The following is a 15,985-nucleotide window of genomic DNA, read 5'->3' on the forward strand; positions in this document are numbered from 1 at the left end:
TGCAAGGCCTTCATTTCTGGTGACAACATTTTCTGAAGGCCTGCCACCACACTTACGTTTAGAGATGAGTCTGTACATAATTTTTCTTCAAGGAGGCATGGATATTAATGGCAAATGATAAATTTGACCATATGCTAAACTAAATTCAAAAGCTTTCTGAAAGTTCTTGCACTTGTTCCTGAGTAGCTGATATCTACATAACTCTTGACAGCACCAGCAAAGTCCTGGATCTCAACTCTGCTTGTGCTGAGATCACTTGCTTTGATGTACTTATAAGAGTTTGTCTGAAGGTACATGGTGGAAACTTTAACATAAAGTGTGTTTATGCAGGGTGTATGTCTTATGATGAATTTGTCTTCTCCCTCCTGTGATCAAATGTCAGCTCATATCCCTTAAGCTCTCCAGCTGCCAGTCTTCCGGATTAAAAAGACTCCAGCTCCCCTTGTTTCCAGTTTAGCAGTGTGCTCTCAGCCTGAATGAGGAGGGCTTACACTCCCTGTGCTCAAACTGGCCTGCATACATGGAACAGTTTTTGGACCCCAGACTAAGAGAGCTCAGTCTCCGATGCATTTCAGCTGTGCATCCAGCTCCTTCTTGCCAGTGGAACAGTTTCTAAAGAGAGAGAGAGTTCTCAGCAACCTAACACATTGTCCTCAGCTGTGACCTGCCTATTCATGTTACTTGGCACAGAACACGACAACAAGGTAATGTAAGGCACACATTTCTTGCCAGATCCCAGGGACAGACTAGTTTTCAAAGAATTAGCACATTTGATTCCAAAGCAGCTGTGGTGGCAGTTACAAGAAAATAAAACAACTAGAGTTTAGACAGTGGCTGAATTTTATAGGAATGATCCAGTAAGGTACATACTGGACTTTTCATTAATGTTTTTGGATTACTGGAATAGAAAACAACATTAATTATTTAGATGGCAAATAATTTCCAAGTTAGCCTCTATCTAACTACACATAGCCTCCTTTGGCCCCTATGGGGTTATACAATAAGTAATAGCATCCACAAGTTGTATATTGCCTTGATTTGTAATGCTATTAATAGCATGAATCTACAGACCAATGTAGTTATATTAGGCAGCCAAGCATAATATTACCTCAATTTTTCATAGCAAATTATGTCTGTGCACAACAGTGAAATGTCTGTGTTTATGCCTAAAGCAACTCTCTTGTATTCATCTAATGGTTAACATATGAGTTTTTATATAGTTCTTAGCATCCTCTTGATGTTTGTCTCTTTTTAGTACCTTTGAAGTTAAAACAATGGGTCCCCACAAATATTCCTATTCTACAACTTATGTGACTTACAACCAATCCTGGTCTTCCAGGCGGTCCAGGAGGTCCTGTCAGAAAAAAACCTCCATTTGGTTCTCCTTTTTCTCCTTTTACACCACTCACTCCATTGTCTCCTTTTTCACCCTTTAAAGAGAATATATTTTAAAACATTGAGCTGAACTGAGATCAGAACTCTATACATTTATCTTTTAAAGTTACATGAAATCTCTGAGCTCAATAAAGGAAAGAATCTGCTTAAAATCTTTTTTGACATCACTTCCTTCTTCAGCTAGATGGAATGACAAGGAATGCTTTCTCTATTGAGGCTGCAAGGCTCTCCCAGGACAAGGGTTAGGGCAGGTGGGTTTAGGTGGAAGCAGAGAAATTGCCTCTGTTGCTGTTTTTTGCTATTTTATCCAGCAAAACCTTGTTTCACGCTGGCAAAGAGAAAATCTGAGGAAGCATAAAAGCCTGGTTTTCTGCTTTTCTCAATCACTAAGGAAAAAGCAAAGCAAAACTGACATGGACTGGACAGATATTTAAAAGTGTGTGGCAAAGTGAAGATTACTGTGTATAGGATGGAAGAGAAGGGCAGGGGTGTGTACCAGGATAACAGAAGAGGCTCTACACAAAATTGCAGACACATAGAACTACATGTCTTCTCCTGTCCTCCATCATTGATTATTAGTTAGTTTGGGGATCAGAGTGACAGGTAAGGAAAAACACTAGGTCATTATCTCTGTGTGCAAAATGAGCCACAGCAATTGCAAATTCCTCCTCACATTATTTCCTTCTGTTTGTCTGCTGTTTTTTTCCTTCAGCTTTTTTTTTTGGTCTACTTTGTTTCACCTTTTTAAGAAATAAATCTGTGGATAGAAGACACAAAGGACAAAACAACAATGGCAGGTAGCTGCAGAAAGCCAGTAGAGATAGCTATGTGTAGCTCCTCCTATGACTGTCCTCTTTAGTTTCACAGTAAACAGGACTACAAAGTATGGTATGCCATTTTGAAGTGATGAAAGACTAGATGAAAAATGAGTAGCTAAAGCTGTAAAGCTACAGACGCTACTCTATACAATCAAAGAAGCCGTATCAGTTCTGCTATGCATGCATGGGGTATTTTATGCTGTAGGAATGACTTAGGTGCACTCAGTCAAGCAGAACCAAAATCTGAAAACCACAGGGCACTAAGAGGCCTTCAAGAAAACCAACAGTAAACTGCTTTTGGTAGCATCATTAAATTATAACATGATTCATTTTGATTTTAGGTCTTCTACTAATGAAGAGCCTTGTTCACTTAGAAACATTTGTAATAACATTGCATTCATATTCATTTTTGTCACTTGAAGCAGGAAGTAAAATAATGGGACAGAGACCAAACACATCAATGAATGGGCATACTTTCTTGTAGCAGATTCCAGGAAAAGTAGTTTCCATCATTTTAACTTATTTTATTCAGTGTGTTTAAAAGACAAGTAGTATTACACAGAAGTGAATTCCCCCTCTCCCCATGTGTTAGTTGTTGCTAATTTTTTCTAGAAACCCTTTAGGTAATGGATGTCTCTTACCTGAGCTGGTATGGAAACAAAAGCATTAATTTATGGCAGATGATTTATACCAACTTGTGTTAGGTAACAGTGAATTATGACTCACTTTAGTATCACTGGGAAGGTAAAAGGCCTCAGTAATAAAGTTTTTTCAGAAATAATCTTTATACAATACTGAGATCTGCTATCTCTATATTTTTAATAAACTTGTCTATGCAGCTGGAGTTTAAGAAATTAATATAATTTGTAATTGCTGGTGTTCTTATCTGTTTTGTACATTTCACCATGCTATACTGTTTTATGCTTAATTTATAGTAAAGTACACTTTAAAAAAAGCTTAACAGAACTCATATACAAATGGGATATAATTACCTTTATGCTATTAATAAAGTGGCTGAAATACGATGGAGGCAGAGGTGGACCTGAGAAATGAAGAAAATATGATAAAGTACAATAATTATCTATAATTTTCTTTTTAAAAGCACTGCTTTGGGTATTACCGGTTTAGAAATTCAGAGGAAAATTATTTACAATAATAACATTAACCTTTAAATCTAATAGCTATTTTTAGTTTGGTTTCCTAACAAAACAAGGCTTACATGCCCTATCTTTTCTGTCACTTCTGCACTTCTGAATCTGATTGTGAATTTCAGATAAATTTGAAAGCAAAGAAGTCTCAAAGATGAAAATTCCCCTGTTTTCTGAAGAAATGGCATCTGTGCAAGGGGTGAAAGGGAAGCATCCAAATTAACCCCTTTAAGGGAAACCAGGGTATTAGAAGAGAAAAACTTTCCATATGCTTTGCCAGCAGTGGGGTGACTGATCAGTAGTTCTGTTGTCTTTAATGCAAGAACAGTACCATAACTGATAAGAGAAAGAAAAAGTGTTACTGCTGTGCTGCTAAACATAGAATAATTGTTCCTTGACATTTTTCTGTAATGAAACCAATACGAGTATCAATGGTTATACCACCTGCATTGTGTTGTCTGCCAATGGTGGTCAGCCAAAGCTGTCAAGCCAGCACAAAAAGTCTAAAAAGCCTTCGAATATTCTGTTTGGTATACACTTGGGGAAAAAAACAAAACAAAAACAAAACCAAAACCTTTTACAGCTGTTGATAACAGCTCAGTGCGTTTTCTTCAAATGTATACTGATTCATTTTTGAGATCATTGGGTTCAATCCTATGCCAGCCATAGGACTCAGATTTCAATACACTATATCAGGTGCAATTAAGTCAAGTAGACATTGTATGCACGTGTGCTCTGGGACAGAAATTTGTTCCCACTAAGACAGCTATTTTGATTGTATTCCAACCCTTGCAATTACAGCTCACTGCAGTGATTTGCTTGATCCATGTGAGGGGATGGGGAATAAACATATGGAATGAAATGGCAGGTGTCCTTCTCAAATGTTACTTAGTATTGATCTCTTCACTTTGTGATGTCTGAGGTCTTTCTAGGATGATCAGGAAGCAGACCAGGTCTGGGTAAGGTACATGAGGAAGAGGGAGGTCAGCACACAAAGTAGAAGACAAAGATCTGTGGCGTGGAACCAATAGGGTCTACCTGCTTTGGTAGGTAAACTGTATTAGATCAGTTCCTCAAGCTGGAGGTAAAGTGGCACAGCTTCCATCCATAGAGCTAAACTGTCCTCCTGACTCCAGATGCATGAGAGACTTATCCATACAGCCTCTTGCACTAATCCCGGGCTTAAACTGTGCCCCAGACCATCCTGTTGTCTGGGAATGTGTTACTTGTAGGCCCAAATCCAGGCCGCAAAACATGAGAACAGTTTACCTGCAGGACAATCGATTGTCCTGTGTGTTCTGGGTCTGTTTAGTTTACTAGTATACACAGCTGGAGAAGTTTGCCTGACTTGGCTTCTCAATGTGCAAACCTAGTTCAACCCTCTTCTGCAGACATTTAGTGCAGGGCTGGTAGGCAATTTTTGGCAGGACCTTTAGAGATCTTAACATTAGCCAGGGGGAAACACTCTTTGTTGTGTAGCTTCTGCTGGCAGATCAGACATTTTCATTTCAGTTTGTTTTCAGATGTTGCTGAAACAGACTAACAGCACTTTGCACGTCTATAGTCAACAGTAAAACCATGCCCTCCCAACAATGATAGAGTCACAAAACTTTTGGTGACATTTCTTATTAGAAAATGGGAAGCTACATTGCTTTCAGATCTGGGATCTGGAGCAAGAGAACTCATTTTTTACCAGAATTAATGCTTTCCCAGAAAGAAGCCATCTCACTCTACCTCACTGGTTTTCCTTTACCTTCTTTACTTTCACGATTCACAGAGAATAGGGTGAAACAACTTCTTAATACAGAAGAGAAGATTTCAAGGCAAATAAACTGGTTGAAGGGTGGTTTGGATGGGTGTGAAAATTTGTCCAGAATGCCATGTTGGCCTTTTGGGGAATGACCTGTAGGAACGAAGGGTGTTGACTGTGGTTGAGAGCCAGCACACTACAATAAACACTCCATTTTTAATTAGCAGATCTTTGGCCTTAGGCAATTGAGTCTGAGACTACGACACAGTGAAGTCTCCTCCTCTGTTTCTAAATGTTTTCTGACAAAGCTCCAGACTGTGTTCCTCCAGCCAGAAACATCAGGGTTCTGTTGGAGCATTGCGTAAGTGGTTGGAACACAGCACCCATGCTGTGGATGCTTGCTACAGCTGCCTCTGTACAGACTAGCTAAATAAAGTGTGACCTGCTATTTACCCACTTTTTGTGTTTGCTTCCTATTTTTGCATGGTATCAATTAACAGAGCCTGTTTGTAAAGTTGGAGAGAAGACATTTTGTGAGAAAAAAAAAATCCCCTGTGTGGACAAATACCACAGTTCAGAAAGCTTTTCTGATTGCTGGAAATCAACAGATACTGTAGAGGAAGGAGCTTCAGCCATCTGTCCCTCAGAGATTTCAAAAAATTCCTGTGCTTTAATCATGCTCTACTACCCTGCAACTTTTGGCTTGTGAATTCTCACTGTCAACGATTATGTGGATATCTGTGAGATCTAGATAACTGGTTTGTATGAAAGAATATTTTAGCAACTAAATAAATGAGCAAGAACCAAATAGGAATATCTTTTAGAGCAGCAACAGAATTGGTCTTAGTTAACATAATATTGAAGCTAGTTGATCTATTTAGATTTGGTTGACAAATAAATGAATAAATCTCTGTTATTTTAGAACAAAGGTGAATTCAGTTTAACCAGTTTCACCATCCTCCACTAGCTGCAGTTTTACAACAAAATTTTAAGTGTAGTCCTTTAACAACCCTCTCCTTCAGAAGCACCTGAAATAATCAGGTACAGGCAAAAATACTTGTACAATATTAATTTGTGTTAAATACAGAACCTGGGAGGGAACAGACATGTTCGTTGTGGGAAAAAAATTATTCTACTTCAAATGGTTTCTGGCACTGATCAAAGCCTTATCTCATTATGAGATTTCAAAAAACGTATTGAAAAGGAAGAATTTGTAATAGCAACCTTTCCAAATAGATGCTTCTTCTGTAACTATTTTTAATGTGTAAGAATTAGCAACATGTATTAGCTTTTTGATACAGAAAAGTAAATCCTTGCTAACAAACGTCTGCTATGATGCTCCCACCAGCAGCAAATTGGTATTTTATTTCACTCAGACTTTTCATGATTATTACAAATAAAGCATAGAATATTAAGAAGTTGGTTGAAATGGAAATCATCTAGTTCCATCTCCTGCTGGAAGTGGGACTGTCACCAAGAAATGACTGCTTTGAACTCAGAATGCAGTGATGTGTTACCCTGAAATGGGAAGCACTGGATTTTAGCCCATTTGGCTCAAGAAGATTGACAAAATAGTATCTGAGGAAGCAAACAGCCAGTTATATTTCAATATCTATTCTCGCACTTACCACATTCATAATTCTCACAAATGTGCAGTACAGGTACTTCTTTTCAGAAGACATTTTTGATAACATAATGGGCTTTTTTGTTCTGTGTGTCAGTTTGTCAAGGAACCTAGGTATAAGTCTTCAGGCAGGTAAGGCTGCAGGGGTAAGTATCAAAGTACTTAGTTGAATTGCTTTTTAAGTTAAACATGTATTCCTTTACAGGACGTCAATGATATGCCAGATTTAGTGTACCTGGTGGTCCTGGAGCACCTCTGTCTCCCTTTTCTCCTTTTAAGTCTGATGAACTGTGAAGCCCCCAGGAACCTCTGTTTGCTTTAGCACCTGCAATAAAAGCATTACAAATTCATGAGAACTTCCAAACAGAAGAGACTATAGCAGTGACAACCAAACCACCAAATGTGAGAGGAGAGTTTTCCATACATGTGGGACATGTGGCTCCAGCCCATATAAGCTTGAATCCGATTGTCCTTTTTTATCAACCCCAACATGTGCAAGGCAATCTCTCTTACAAGTCAATCTTTCGCTCTCTCTTCCCAGACCACCTAGCCCAAGACCCTCTGAACAAACCTGTTCTCACTGCTTTTGTGAATTTCTCTGGGGCAAGTGTAGAAACACTTACTGAGTTATGCCTCTGCACTTGATACCACATCTTCTACTGTCTCCAATAGACTTCTAAGATTAGAACTTGCAAAAACTGTGTTGTACTGCTCAATTTATAAATCTTAGTCTTCAATGTGCAGGCCTAAGCTGACTTGTTCCTTGGCTTACATGTTGAGACTGAAACAAGATATGATCTTACAGTTTCACAAGAAAAAAGAAGTGAGATCACTGTTTTAGTTTTTTTTTTTTTTGTGCCACATAAACCCAGTTATGCAATAGCCAAGAAAAATAAAAAGAGTTTAACTAAGAAAAACAACAAAACAAACAAACAAACAGAAACAACAAAAAAGCTTATTTAAACTAAGGGACAAGAAAAGAACTACTCACCATGGACACTAAGAGTACCTTGATTTCCAGGACAAGAAGTGCTCATCTACAGACAAAGAAATCTATTAAAAGTTATCCATATGCATGAACCAATGGAAGTGCATTACTTGTTGGGACTGAAAAGCCTGGAAAATATGCATGCTATCACAATAAATATTTTAACAACACTCTGAGGCTATCTCCAGTTTGACAAGGTCTGAGTATTCGCTGATTAAGCTTTTTTTCAGATTGTGCTTTCTTTAACATGCAAAATGCTTTCAGCAAGTGGGTAACAATGTGCATTTTGGAGGCATCATCAAATCCTACTCTCATTCATGCCAGTGAAGCATCAGAAAATTCATTCTCTGAGAACAATTCTGAATTTACATCTGTATGTGAAAGCAGGATTTGATTTTGACTGTAAGATAACAGACAGTATTTATAACGTTTTCATCAGACCATGGCTATACCTACTGTCTGATATTGACCTGTGGTCCACGTGCTTGGAACCACAACTGGGAGGCAGAAGCTATTCTAGTCTATCTTGTTCTGACAAGAGCCACCCATAACAGTGTGATGTGCTCCTTACCTCTACTGCCTGTCTTCAACATAGGGACAGTGCAGGAACTAAAATGTGGCATAGTGCTTGAAAATGGACAGATTTTAGTACTAGCTAGTATTATTTATATGGATTTAAGCAAGTGTATGGAAAAACCCTGAAGGTGCTGCATCTGACTAATCCTGTATTATTAGCTCTTAGAATTCTTACTCACATGGATAGTTCCATTAACTTCAGAAGTTCAGTTCACATGAGTTCAGCCTGTAGTTCATTATCAATATTCATTTATGTAGACATGTACAGCAGACTTCTTATCTATGAACTCATATAGGTTTAGGAAATTATTCATAAATGTAGGACAAATCTATCTAGCATGCTCAGATGTTTGTAAGTACAGGTTTCTATAACTCGTGCACATAAATGTTACTGCTATTACTCACTGATTGTAACCTTTTGAAAAGGGACTATTTATTATTATCTGAAATTCAGCTAAAACAGGCTTGTATCATAGGAGAGTTGAGGTTGGAAGGCATCTCTAGAGATTGCTTAGCCCAAAGCAGGATCAATTACATCAGGTTGCTCAGGGCCTTGTCCAGACAGGTTTCAGAAGTGAGAGTAATTAATCCACATGTGACTACGGACATATGTGATTAACATACAAGAATTTTATATGGTGGGAATGGGAAGAGTTAGGGGAAGAATCAAAATAGGTAAAAAGATGGTGCCTGGTGGTAGGCCAAAACTGTAGAAATGTCAAATTAATTAACAGAAAGATCCATAAGCTGGAATACGTCTTTCTTCAGTGTAAGGGTAAAATGATGAGAATCAGTGCATCTAGTATAGTGTAAGTCAAGAGCTGCGTCTCTATAGTGAGTGAAAAGGAACTGGAACATAAATTGGAGGAGAGGGCACAATACTATTTGGAGCTATACTGTCTAACAGAAAAGTAGAACAGCCATACTGCACACCACAATATTCAGAAGACAACTGTGATTCTCAAAGACAGAATCCTTTCCAAGTATAATAACTCACCCATGGCTTAATAGTACAATATTGCCCTAGGGAAGCTCTTCCAGGACCGAACTCTATTTGCAGTTCATTGTAGGATATAATTTCCATGATTAATCAAACAAAAATTGCATCAGGATGTTCTGAAAATACAAACCCATCTCCTTTCTTTTGACACTATGTGTGAATTTGCAGGTCCTTCGAAGGTAATGTGGACTTTGCCATTCCCCTTGGAAAGCAGGGCCTGAGCTTCGCCTGCTGCCATTTTTTATATCATACATGTTTGTACCTTAATAGACTGCATTTGAGGGTCAAACAAAGAACATGATCTTTCTTTTCTGATACATCTTTTATGCCACACTGAAATACATTACAGGTCTTATTTTGGTCAGGGAAATTGAAAACAGTTGAAGACATAACAACATGGAGACAGTATTTATATATACATCTGAAAAAATGTGTGTACATGTATGTATAAGCATTCAGCCCTCCAAAGCAATTCTTAAGGAATTTGAAAGACATTGAAAATGTTAGGATAACCAAGTAATCAAAGTGCTTTAAGCAAAAGGTTCTAGTATTTCTAGTTCTGTTTTCTATTTTATATATGGCTAATTCTGGGTATCTTGAAAATCTGTTAGCTTGAAGACTAGCTGAAACACATATTTGGTGCAAAGCAGAAGGTAGGTTGAGAAAAGCTGCAGAGCTACCATGGTTATGTATACAGCTACTTTGGTTATGGACTATCACGGCCATGCATTTTGCTAAGAGCAGATTCTATGTGTGACTTACTGGCATTTTGCAATGAGGTCTGGGAGAGACTGGGAAAACTGTCTATTGAAAATCAGAAGGGAAATTATTTTAATGAACGGAGATATAATACAGCAGATAACACACCAAGTAGATCTAATAGACATGGCAGGACAAGGGCTGGAAACAAAAATCAGAACCTCCTGAGTAGAGAGGCCAGTTTACTGCCTGGGAGCTCTCACAGATTTGTCAGCAGGTCCCATTCTGGGTAGGGGGAACACAAAACTCTTAGATGACAGTGGCTCCAGTTAAGAGATTTTTTCCTGTGCACACAGGCAAGGTCACCCACTGTAAACTGTGTTGTCTGAAATAAGTTTTTCTGTTTCCCCTTGCAAACTGTTTCTGGAGCAGCACATTTCTTCCATAGAGATAGAACAGCAACTGATCCTCGGTTATACTTACTCCTTTGATATAAACTATACGTCCTGGAGGTCCAGGAGGCCCTCGGGGTCCAGGCAAGCCAGGAAGGCCCTGGTAAGAAAAAGTGAAAGAAAGAAGATAATAGACAGATCTTTTAATATGCAATACAATTGAACCTGCAGAAAGAAAGTCCTTGGGCTTAGAGGCCCCCATTTGACCAAGAAGTTTTTTGTTAAATGGCTTGAGGGGAGACTGAGTATTCAGTTATGGGTACCAAAGTGAACTTTAAAATTTAACCTGAAGTACTGTGTGGAGAACAAAATAGTCTAAAGGGGGAGGAAAAAAACCCAAACCAGAGACCTCAAAGCACTAGAAATTGAAACTAAATTAAAGGCAGTGGATCTCTCATCTAAGGGAAATTAGGTATCTGAGGCTGGTCTGGAATTTTCAAGACTGCTGAGATTCATATATTTTCAAGTGCCAGTCAGATAACTACATGCTAATTGACACCTTCAAGGAACTCTGTTAGACTACAGGTGTGACTATCATCTATAAAAAATATGCCAAATCTTTACTGTGTCATTTAAAAACCTGGCACCATGCCATATCCATCTTTCACTCCTCATCAGTGAAACTTTCTATGAGGTGACACGTCATCTCATCAATAATTAGAGATCCATTAGATTTTTATCTTCCCTAAACATTCCAGGAGGGGCTATTAGAACTTGTAGCCTGTTTTGTTTGCTTGTTTGGTTAAATGTCCTAGACTGATGTACTTAATCTAGTTATACTGGTTATAATAGTTTTTGTTTGGTTAAGGCAGACAGTCCAGAAAATGGACCTTGGCACTATTTGAAGATATAGAGGAATGGAAAAATCTACTTCAATATTTTCTGCTGGTGGCTAGTCATAATTTCTCTCATTTTCTTCTTAGTTCATTCAACTAAATTTCTATTAACACCTCTCTCTAGAGGTGTAAGCAACCTTTAGTACTTGGTCTTTTCTTTCTGTGAAGGTACTGAGATACTGTTAGTTGAATAAAGAAATATCATTATCTCACTTACATTTATTGTGCAGGTAGACAACATACTTGTGTTTTGGAGATTGTGTACCATATATATTTTTTCTTCTAAACACAGTAGAACCAGAGAACTCACACAACAGATTTCATTTACAAAAACTGCTCTGCTGAAATACAGTGATATTGCCTAGATCACCTCTTCTGATGCCTAACTGATCCCTACCTTATGATTTCTATGCTAATACAGTAAAATACCCCCCTCCTTTTTTTTTTTTCCCAGCATTATCTCTGATGCAAATGAAATATTATTAGCTGCTGTTGTGGTATGGGTATCAATTTTTCTAGCACAGATGGACCCATGACATCAGAACAATCATACAAACTACCGTTGTGAAACATATTGCTTATGCTCAGCAGTGTTTATTGTTGTGTAGTCCAGTCTTCATGCTTGCTGTAAGACCACTTGTATGAAGTTTTTCCTAAGAACAGACTTGCAGTGCCAAGAGCTTGTTTCATCACTTGTCGTTCCATAATTACAGGTTGTAGGCGGGCATAGATCATTTATGCAGTGGTCATTCTTCTGGATACATGTACATGGTAACTAAAGTGGATAGTAGGTTTTAACCAGTATCTCCTTGCTAGTGGAGTGGTTGCCTCTTCATTCTGATGTGCTCAAGTGCTATTTGTACCTGTGCTAGATAGCTAAGAGCCTATGGGTGTATTTTCCCACCATGAGGGCTCATACTGATGGCCTGTATCAGGAAGACTTTGATATATAGATATATAGAAAGAATAGGAAATCCTAGATAATTTGCTATGCTAACAGAGAATCACACATATAACTGTTATACTTGGGAGCTGATACAATTACGTATGTTTGCAAGAACTGTCCAGATTGACCCAGAAGTTGGCTTTTCAGTTATTATTAACAGATAGAAAAAGTAGCAGGAACATATAATTATTTATAGATAATTTCAGGTTTTTAGTCCTGTCATTATTTTAAAGGAATTCATATAAATCATACCTGTCCTAGGATTTTAACAGGATTTTTTTTCAACTAATTGTAACATGTAAATACTTACATTAAATGGTTCTCCTCTATCACCTTTCACACCTCTCAGTCCGTTCAGTCCTGGACGGCCCTGAAATAAGTAGAAGTAGTGTAGTATGTGTCAGAAGCAAGCTCCTCTATCTTTATTCCTCTTGAGAGCATGATACATACTGGGCGTCCTGGGAAACCAAGTTCTCCTTTAGGTCCAGTAGGTCCTATTGGTCCCTGAACAAAAAATAAAATGTGATTATGGAGACTATATGGAACATATCTTTGGCATATACTAGATTATTTAGACAAATAGACATAGTTTTATATTTGTGTTAAAAATCAACCTGTGATTGTCTGCAGAGAATGCATAAAATGTCCTTTCATGTTGCTCTGTCGAATGATCTCAGAAGCTGAGGCCTGCATACAACAGTCAGCTCTGGCTTGGAAAAGACTGGTCATATGAAATTAAATCCGAATTCTCACCCATTTGTATGGCGTGCAATTCAAAACTGAGTCATTATGTATCAAAGGAAAATGAAATTTATTAATCAGTAGAAAATGGCATTTAGGGGTGTATGCTTTGTGCATCTCTTTTTTGTTTACTTCGGTTTTCTAATAATTTCTAAATCAGGCCCCTATGAGGAAATGTATGTGGATCAGCTTGAGAATTTACATACTGCCAGGCTTCTACATGCCTCTTGCCAGCCTGGGTATATGGATTTATGGGGCTGACAGCTGAAACAGAACAGATCCTACTTTATACAAGAGTAGCTGGCCCATCAAGCCTCACAAAGTGATATGAGTGACTGTGAAAAGAAAGGGCAAGCAGGCTGCCTGGGAAAAGTGGTTCAGGACTAGGTATGATCTATCATTGGGCATTTGCAAACATGCAACTTCTAGGCAGTCAGCAAGTGATCAACAAAAAGCAGCAAACCTGAGGATACCACAAACTTTCATCTGCTGTTAGCTCCCTGAAACTCAACAAAATACAAGGGTCTAGACAATCTCTTTGAATATGCATCAACCTTTCTGGTTTCATTTCCCTTTTTTCAGTCTGGTGAAGTGTTGAGAGATACCCCTTCTTGCATTACTGGTTACATAATCTTTGTCTATAGATCCCATGCAGATACCATTTATCAATCACAACTGATGTGTTTAATTGTGAGAAATCACAGTAATTTCAGTGCAATTATTGTAACAGACTTCCTGTTGCTACCTGCAATATGGTGGTTATCACAGACCTATGTTGATGGAAGAAAGACATTGACTGTTGCACTGCTTACCACAATTTCAGCACATCACTTTAAACATAACAAACACTTGTTGCCATTGTGACTGCTACTTCAAAGGATAACTAGCAAACAACCAAAAAACAAGAGGAAGCCCCTTTCTTCCTCCTCACTTGCTCTTGATTCTTAAGGAAAGTGGAGGCTAAGAAGGAAGTAAGCCTGTGGCAGAACTGAGTTTCCTTATTTACGGTCCAGTATTGTTGCCATGTTATCTCTCAGTTCAAGGCACAGAGGGAGCACAGGCAAGTGAAGAGGTGGAAAGGTTGCAAGAAATAACCTTATGTTTATACTTGGATGGTTTTCAAACTCAGAGTTTTGCATCTCATCTGAGCAGCAGAATGTTGACATGGTAATTTCATCTGGATTCAAATACCAGTCTATTACCAATCCATTTTATGAATTAAACTCGTGCCATATTGATAGAATTTTCAGTTAACACACCCTTTTTCCTTTGAAACTGGCAAGGTTTTGTCCTTGCCTTTATGTAATATAATTTCATTGAATAGTGACGTACTTTCATGGAAAATTTATCTGATGATGATATGATTTATCCTAGCATCAGGCTGAAATGCAGGGATTAATTTTGTAATTTTTATCCAGCCAAAACTGAAGACTGGTTTGAAGGTAATTTCTCCCCATATGGTCAAAGCTGTTGCTTGTGTCTAAAATGGGCGATAGATTGCTGGTGGACTCTGGCAGGTGTGTTTTGGGCTAATAGAAAAAGGACATGTCCTGAAGGGTGCACTATGAAAGGCAATGAACATTAGAGCATGAGAAATTCCAAATAAATATAAGGAAAACCTTTTTTTTACCTTAAAGATTGTCAAATACTGGAATGTGTTGCCCAGAGAAGGCTGTGGAATCTCTATCCTAAGAGATGATGAAGACTCGACTGGCCAAGTGCCTGAGGTGAATAGACCTGCTTTGGGCAGTGATGTGGACTAGATGATCTCTGAAGTTCACTTCCACTCTATGATTCTCTGTCAAGATGAAAGGACTCATCTTGCAGTTGTACAAGGAGGAGAAAAGGAACTCCCCTTCTGATAAGTTAAGGTAGCCCCCCTCAAGGTCACTCAGCAGTCACTCAGCACATCCAGTTAGCTTCTTTTAAAGTTACAGAAACTGATGGCAAAATCTCCTGCACACCTTGGTATGCAGAAACAACAACACCTGTCTTCATTCACTCAGGCACAATGGAGACGTGGCTACATCAAAAGCAGAAGCAAATAAACAATATCTTTGATCTTTGGAATAGTAGACTAGAAGAAATTAATTCCTGCTCTAACCTTACTGAGTCTGGGCAACTCTTCTTATTTTACAACTAACTTCTTGTGCTTTCATACGATATTCTGGGCCCAGTCAAAAATATCAGGCCAAGTACCTGAAAGAAGGCCTCTAAGTCCTGATTTTGGTAAATGGTTTGACTCTAGTGCTTGATTTGTAGCTTTCTCAGAATCCAAGGGAGTTGCAAATTACTGGCACTGACAGAAATCAAACCTGATGTAGTCAGTTGTTTTAACTTAAATAATAGAAATAGAGAATAATTTAGACTGGAGATTATCTAGTATCCAGATTATTTACAGATTATCTAATACAACCTTTTGCTCAAAGCAAGACAAACTTCCAGGTTAGGTCATGCTGCTCAGTGCCTTTTTCCACAATCCACCATCTCTCTGAGCACCTATTTCTGTGTTTAACCGCTTTTACTGTGATTTTTTTTTCTTTACATTTAATTGGAATTTCCCCTTCTGGAACTTGGGATCATTGGCACTTGTCTTTTTCCTGTGCACATCTGAGAAGGACCTGACTTCGTCTGTTCTATAGTTCCCTTTCAGGGAGCAGCAGGGAGCAATTAGAGCTCTTCTCACTCTCTTATGTTCAAGGCTAAACAAAACTCGCTCACTTGGAATCATAAATTATATAAGTTTCTCTCTCTGATGATGTTTCACTGTCTGCTTAGATAGTAATGGATACTTTTGCGCTACCAGAATTTAAATTCTGAATCAAGTCAGTAGTTTACAACACCACACATGTAACAACCACATTCTTTTTTGAAGGACGTTGATCATCCTGAAGCATGGATACTCCTTATCATCCCTACTCAGAAAGAATCAAAAGCTAAAACAAACTAGCTTTATATTTACTATTATCTGTAAAACCAAAGAAAACAGAAAAAAATAATCTACTCATCTTT

General features: G+C 38.2%; 1 protein-coding gene across 10 annotated transcripts in view; it reads right to left on the reverse strand.

Annotated features, from left to right (window-relative positions):
• COL15A1 (collagen type XV alpha 1 chain) overlaps nt 1–15,985 on the reverse strand; it is a 133,081-nt gene that overhangs the window by 10,815 nt on the left and 106,281 nt on the right. For 9 of the 10 annotated variants that reach the window (XM_071804659.1, XM_065830458.2, XM_065830454.2 and 6 more), the window contains 8 exons: nt 12,683–12,736; nt 12,543–12,602; nt 10,482–10,550; nt 10,062–10,103; nt 7,727–7,772; nt 6,971–7,060; nt 3,206–3,255; nt 1,320–1,430 (listed from right to left, as the gene is read on the reverse strand). In XM_071804659.1, coding sequence (XP_071660760.1) covers nt 1,320–1,430; nt 3,206–3,255; nt 6,971–7,060; nt 7,727–7,772; nt 10,062–10,103; nt 10,482–10,550; nt 12,543–12,602; nt 12,683–12,736 — 522 coding nt within the window. The remainder of the gene's footprint in view (nt 1–1,319; nt 1,431–3,205; nt 3,256–6,970; nt 7,061–7,726; nt 7,773–10,061; nt 10,104–10,481; nt 10,551–12,542; nt 12,603–12,682; nt 12,737–15,985) is intronic. The other variant, XM_065830456.2, reaches the window with a different exon arrangement.

This window comes from Patagioenas fasciata, chromosome 2 (genome assembly GCF_037038585.1).
Source record: "Patagioenas fasciata isolate bPatFas1 chromosome 2, bPatFas1.hap1, whole genome shotgun sequence".
NCBI lineage: Eukaryota > Metazoa > Chordata > Aves > Columbiformes > Columbidae > Patagioenas > Patagioenas fasciata.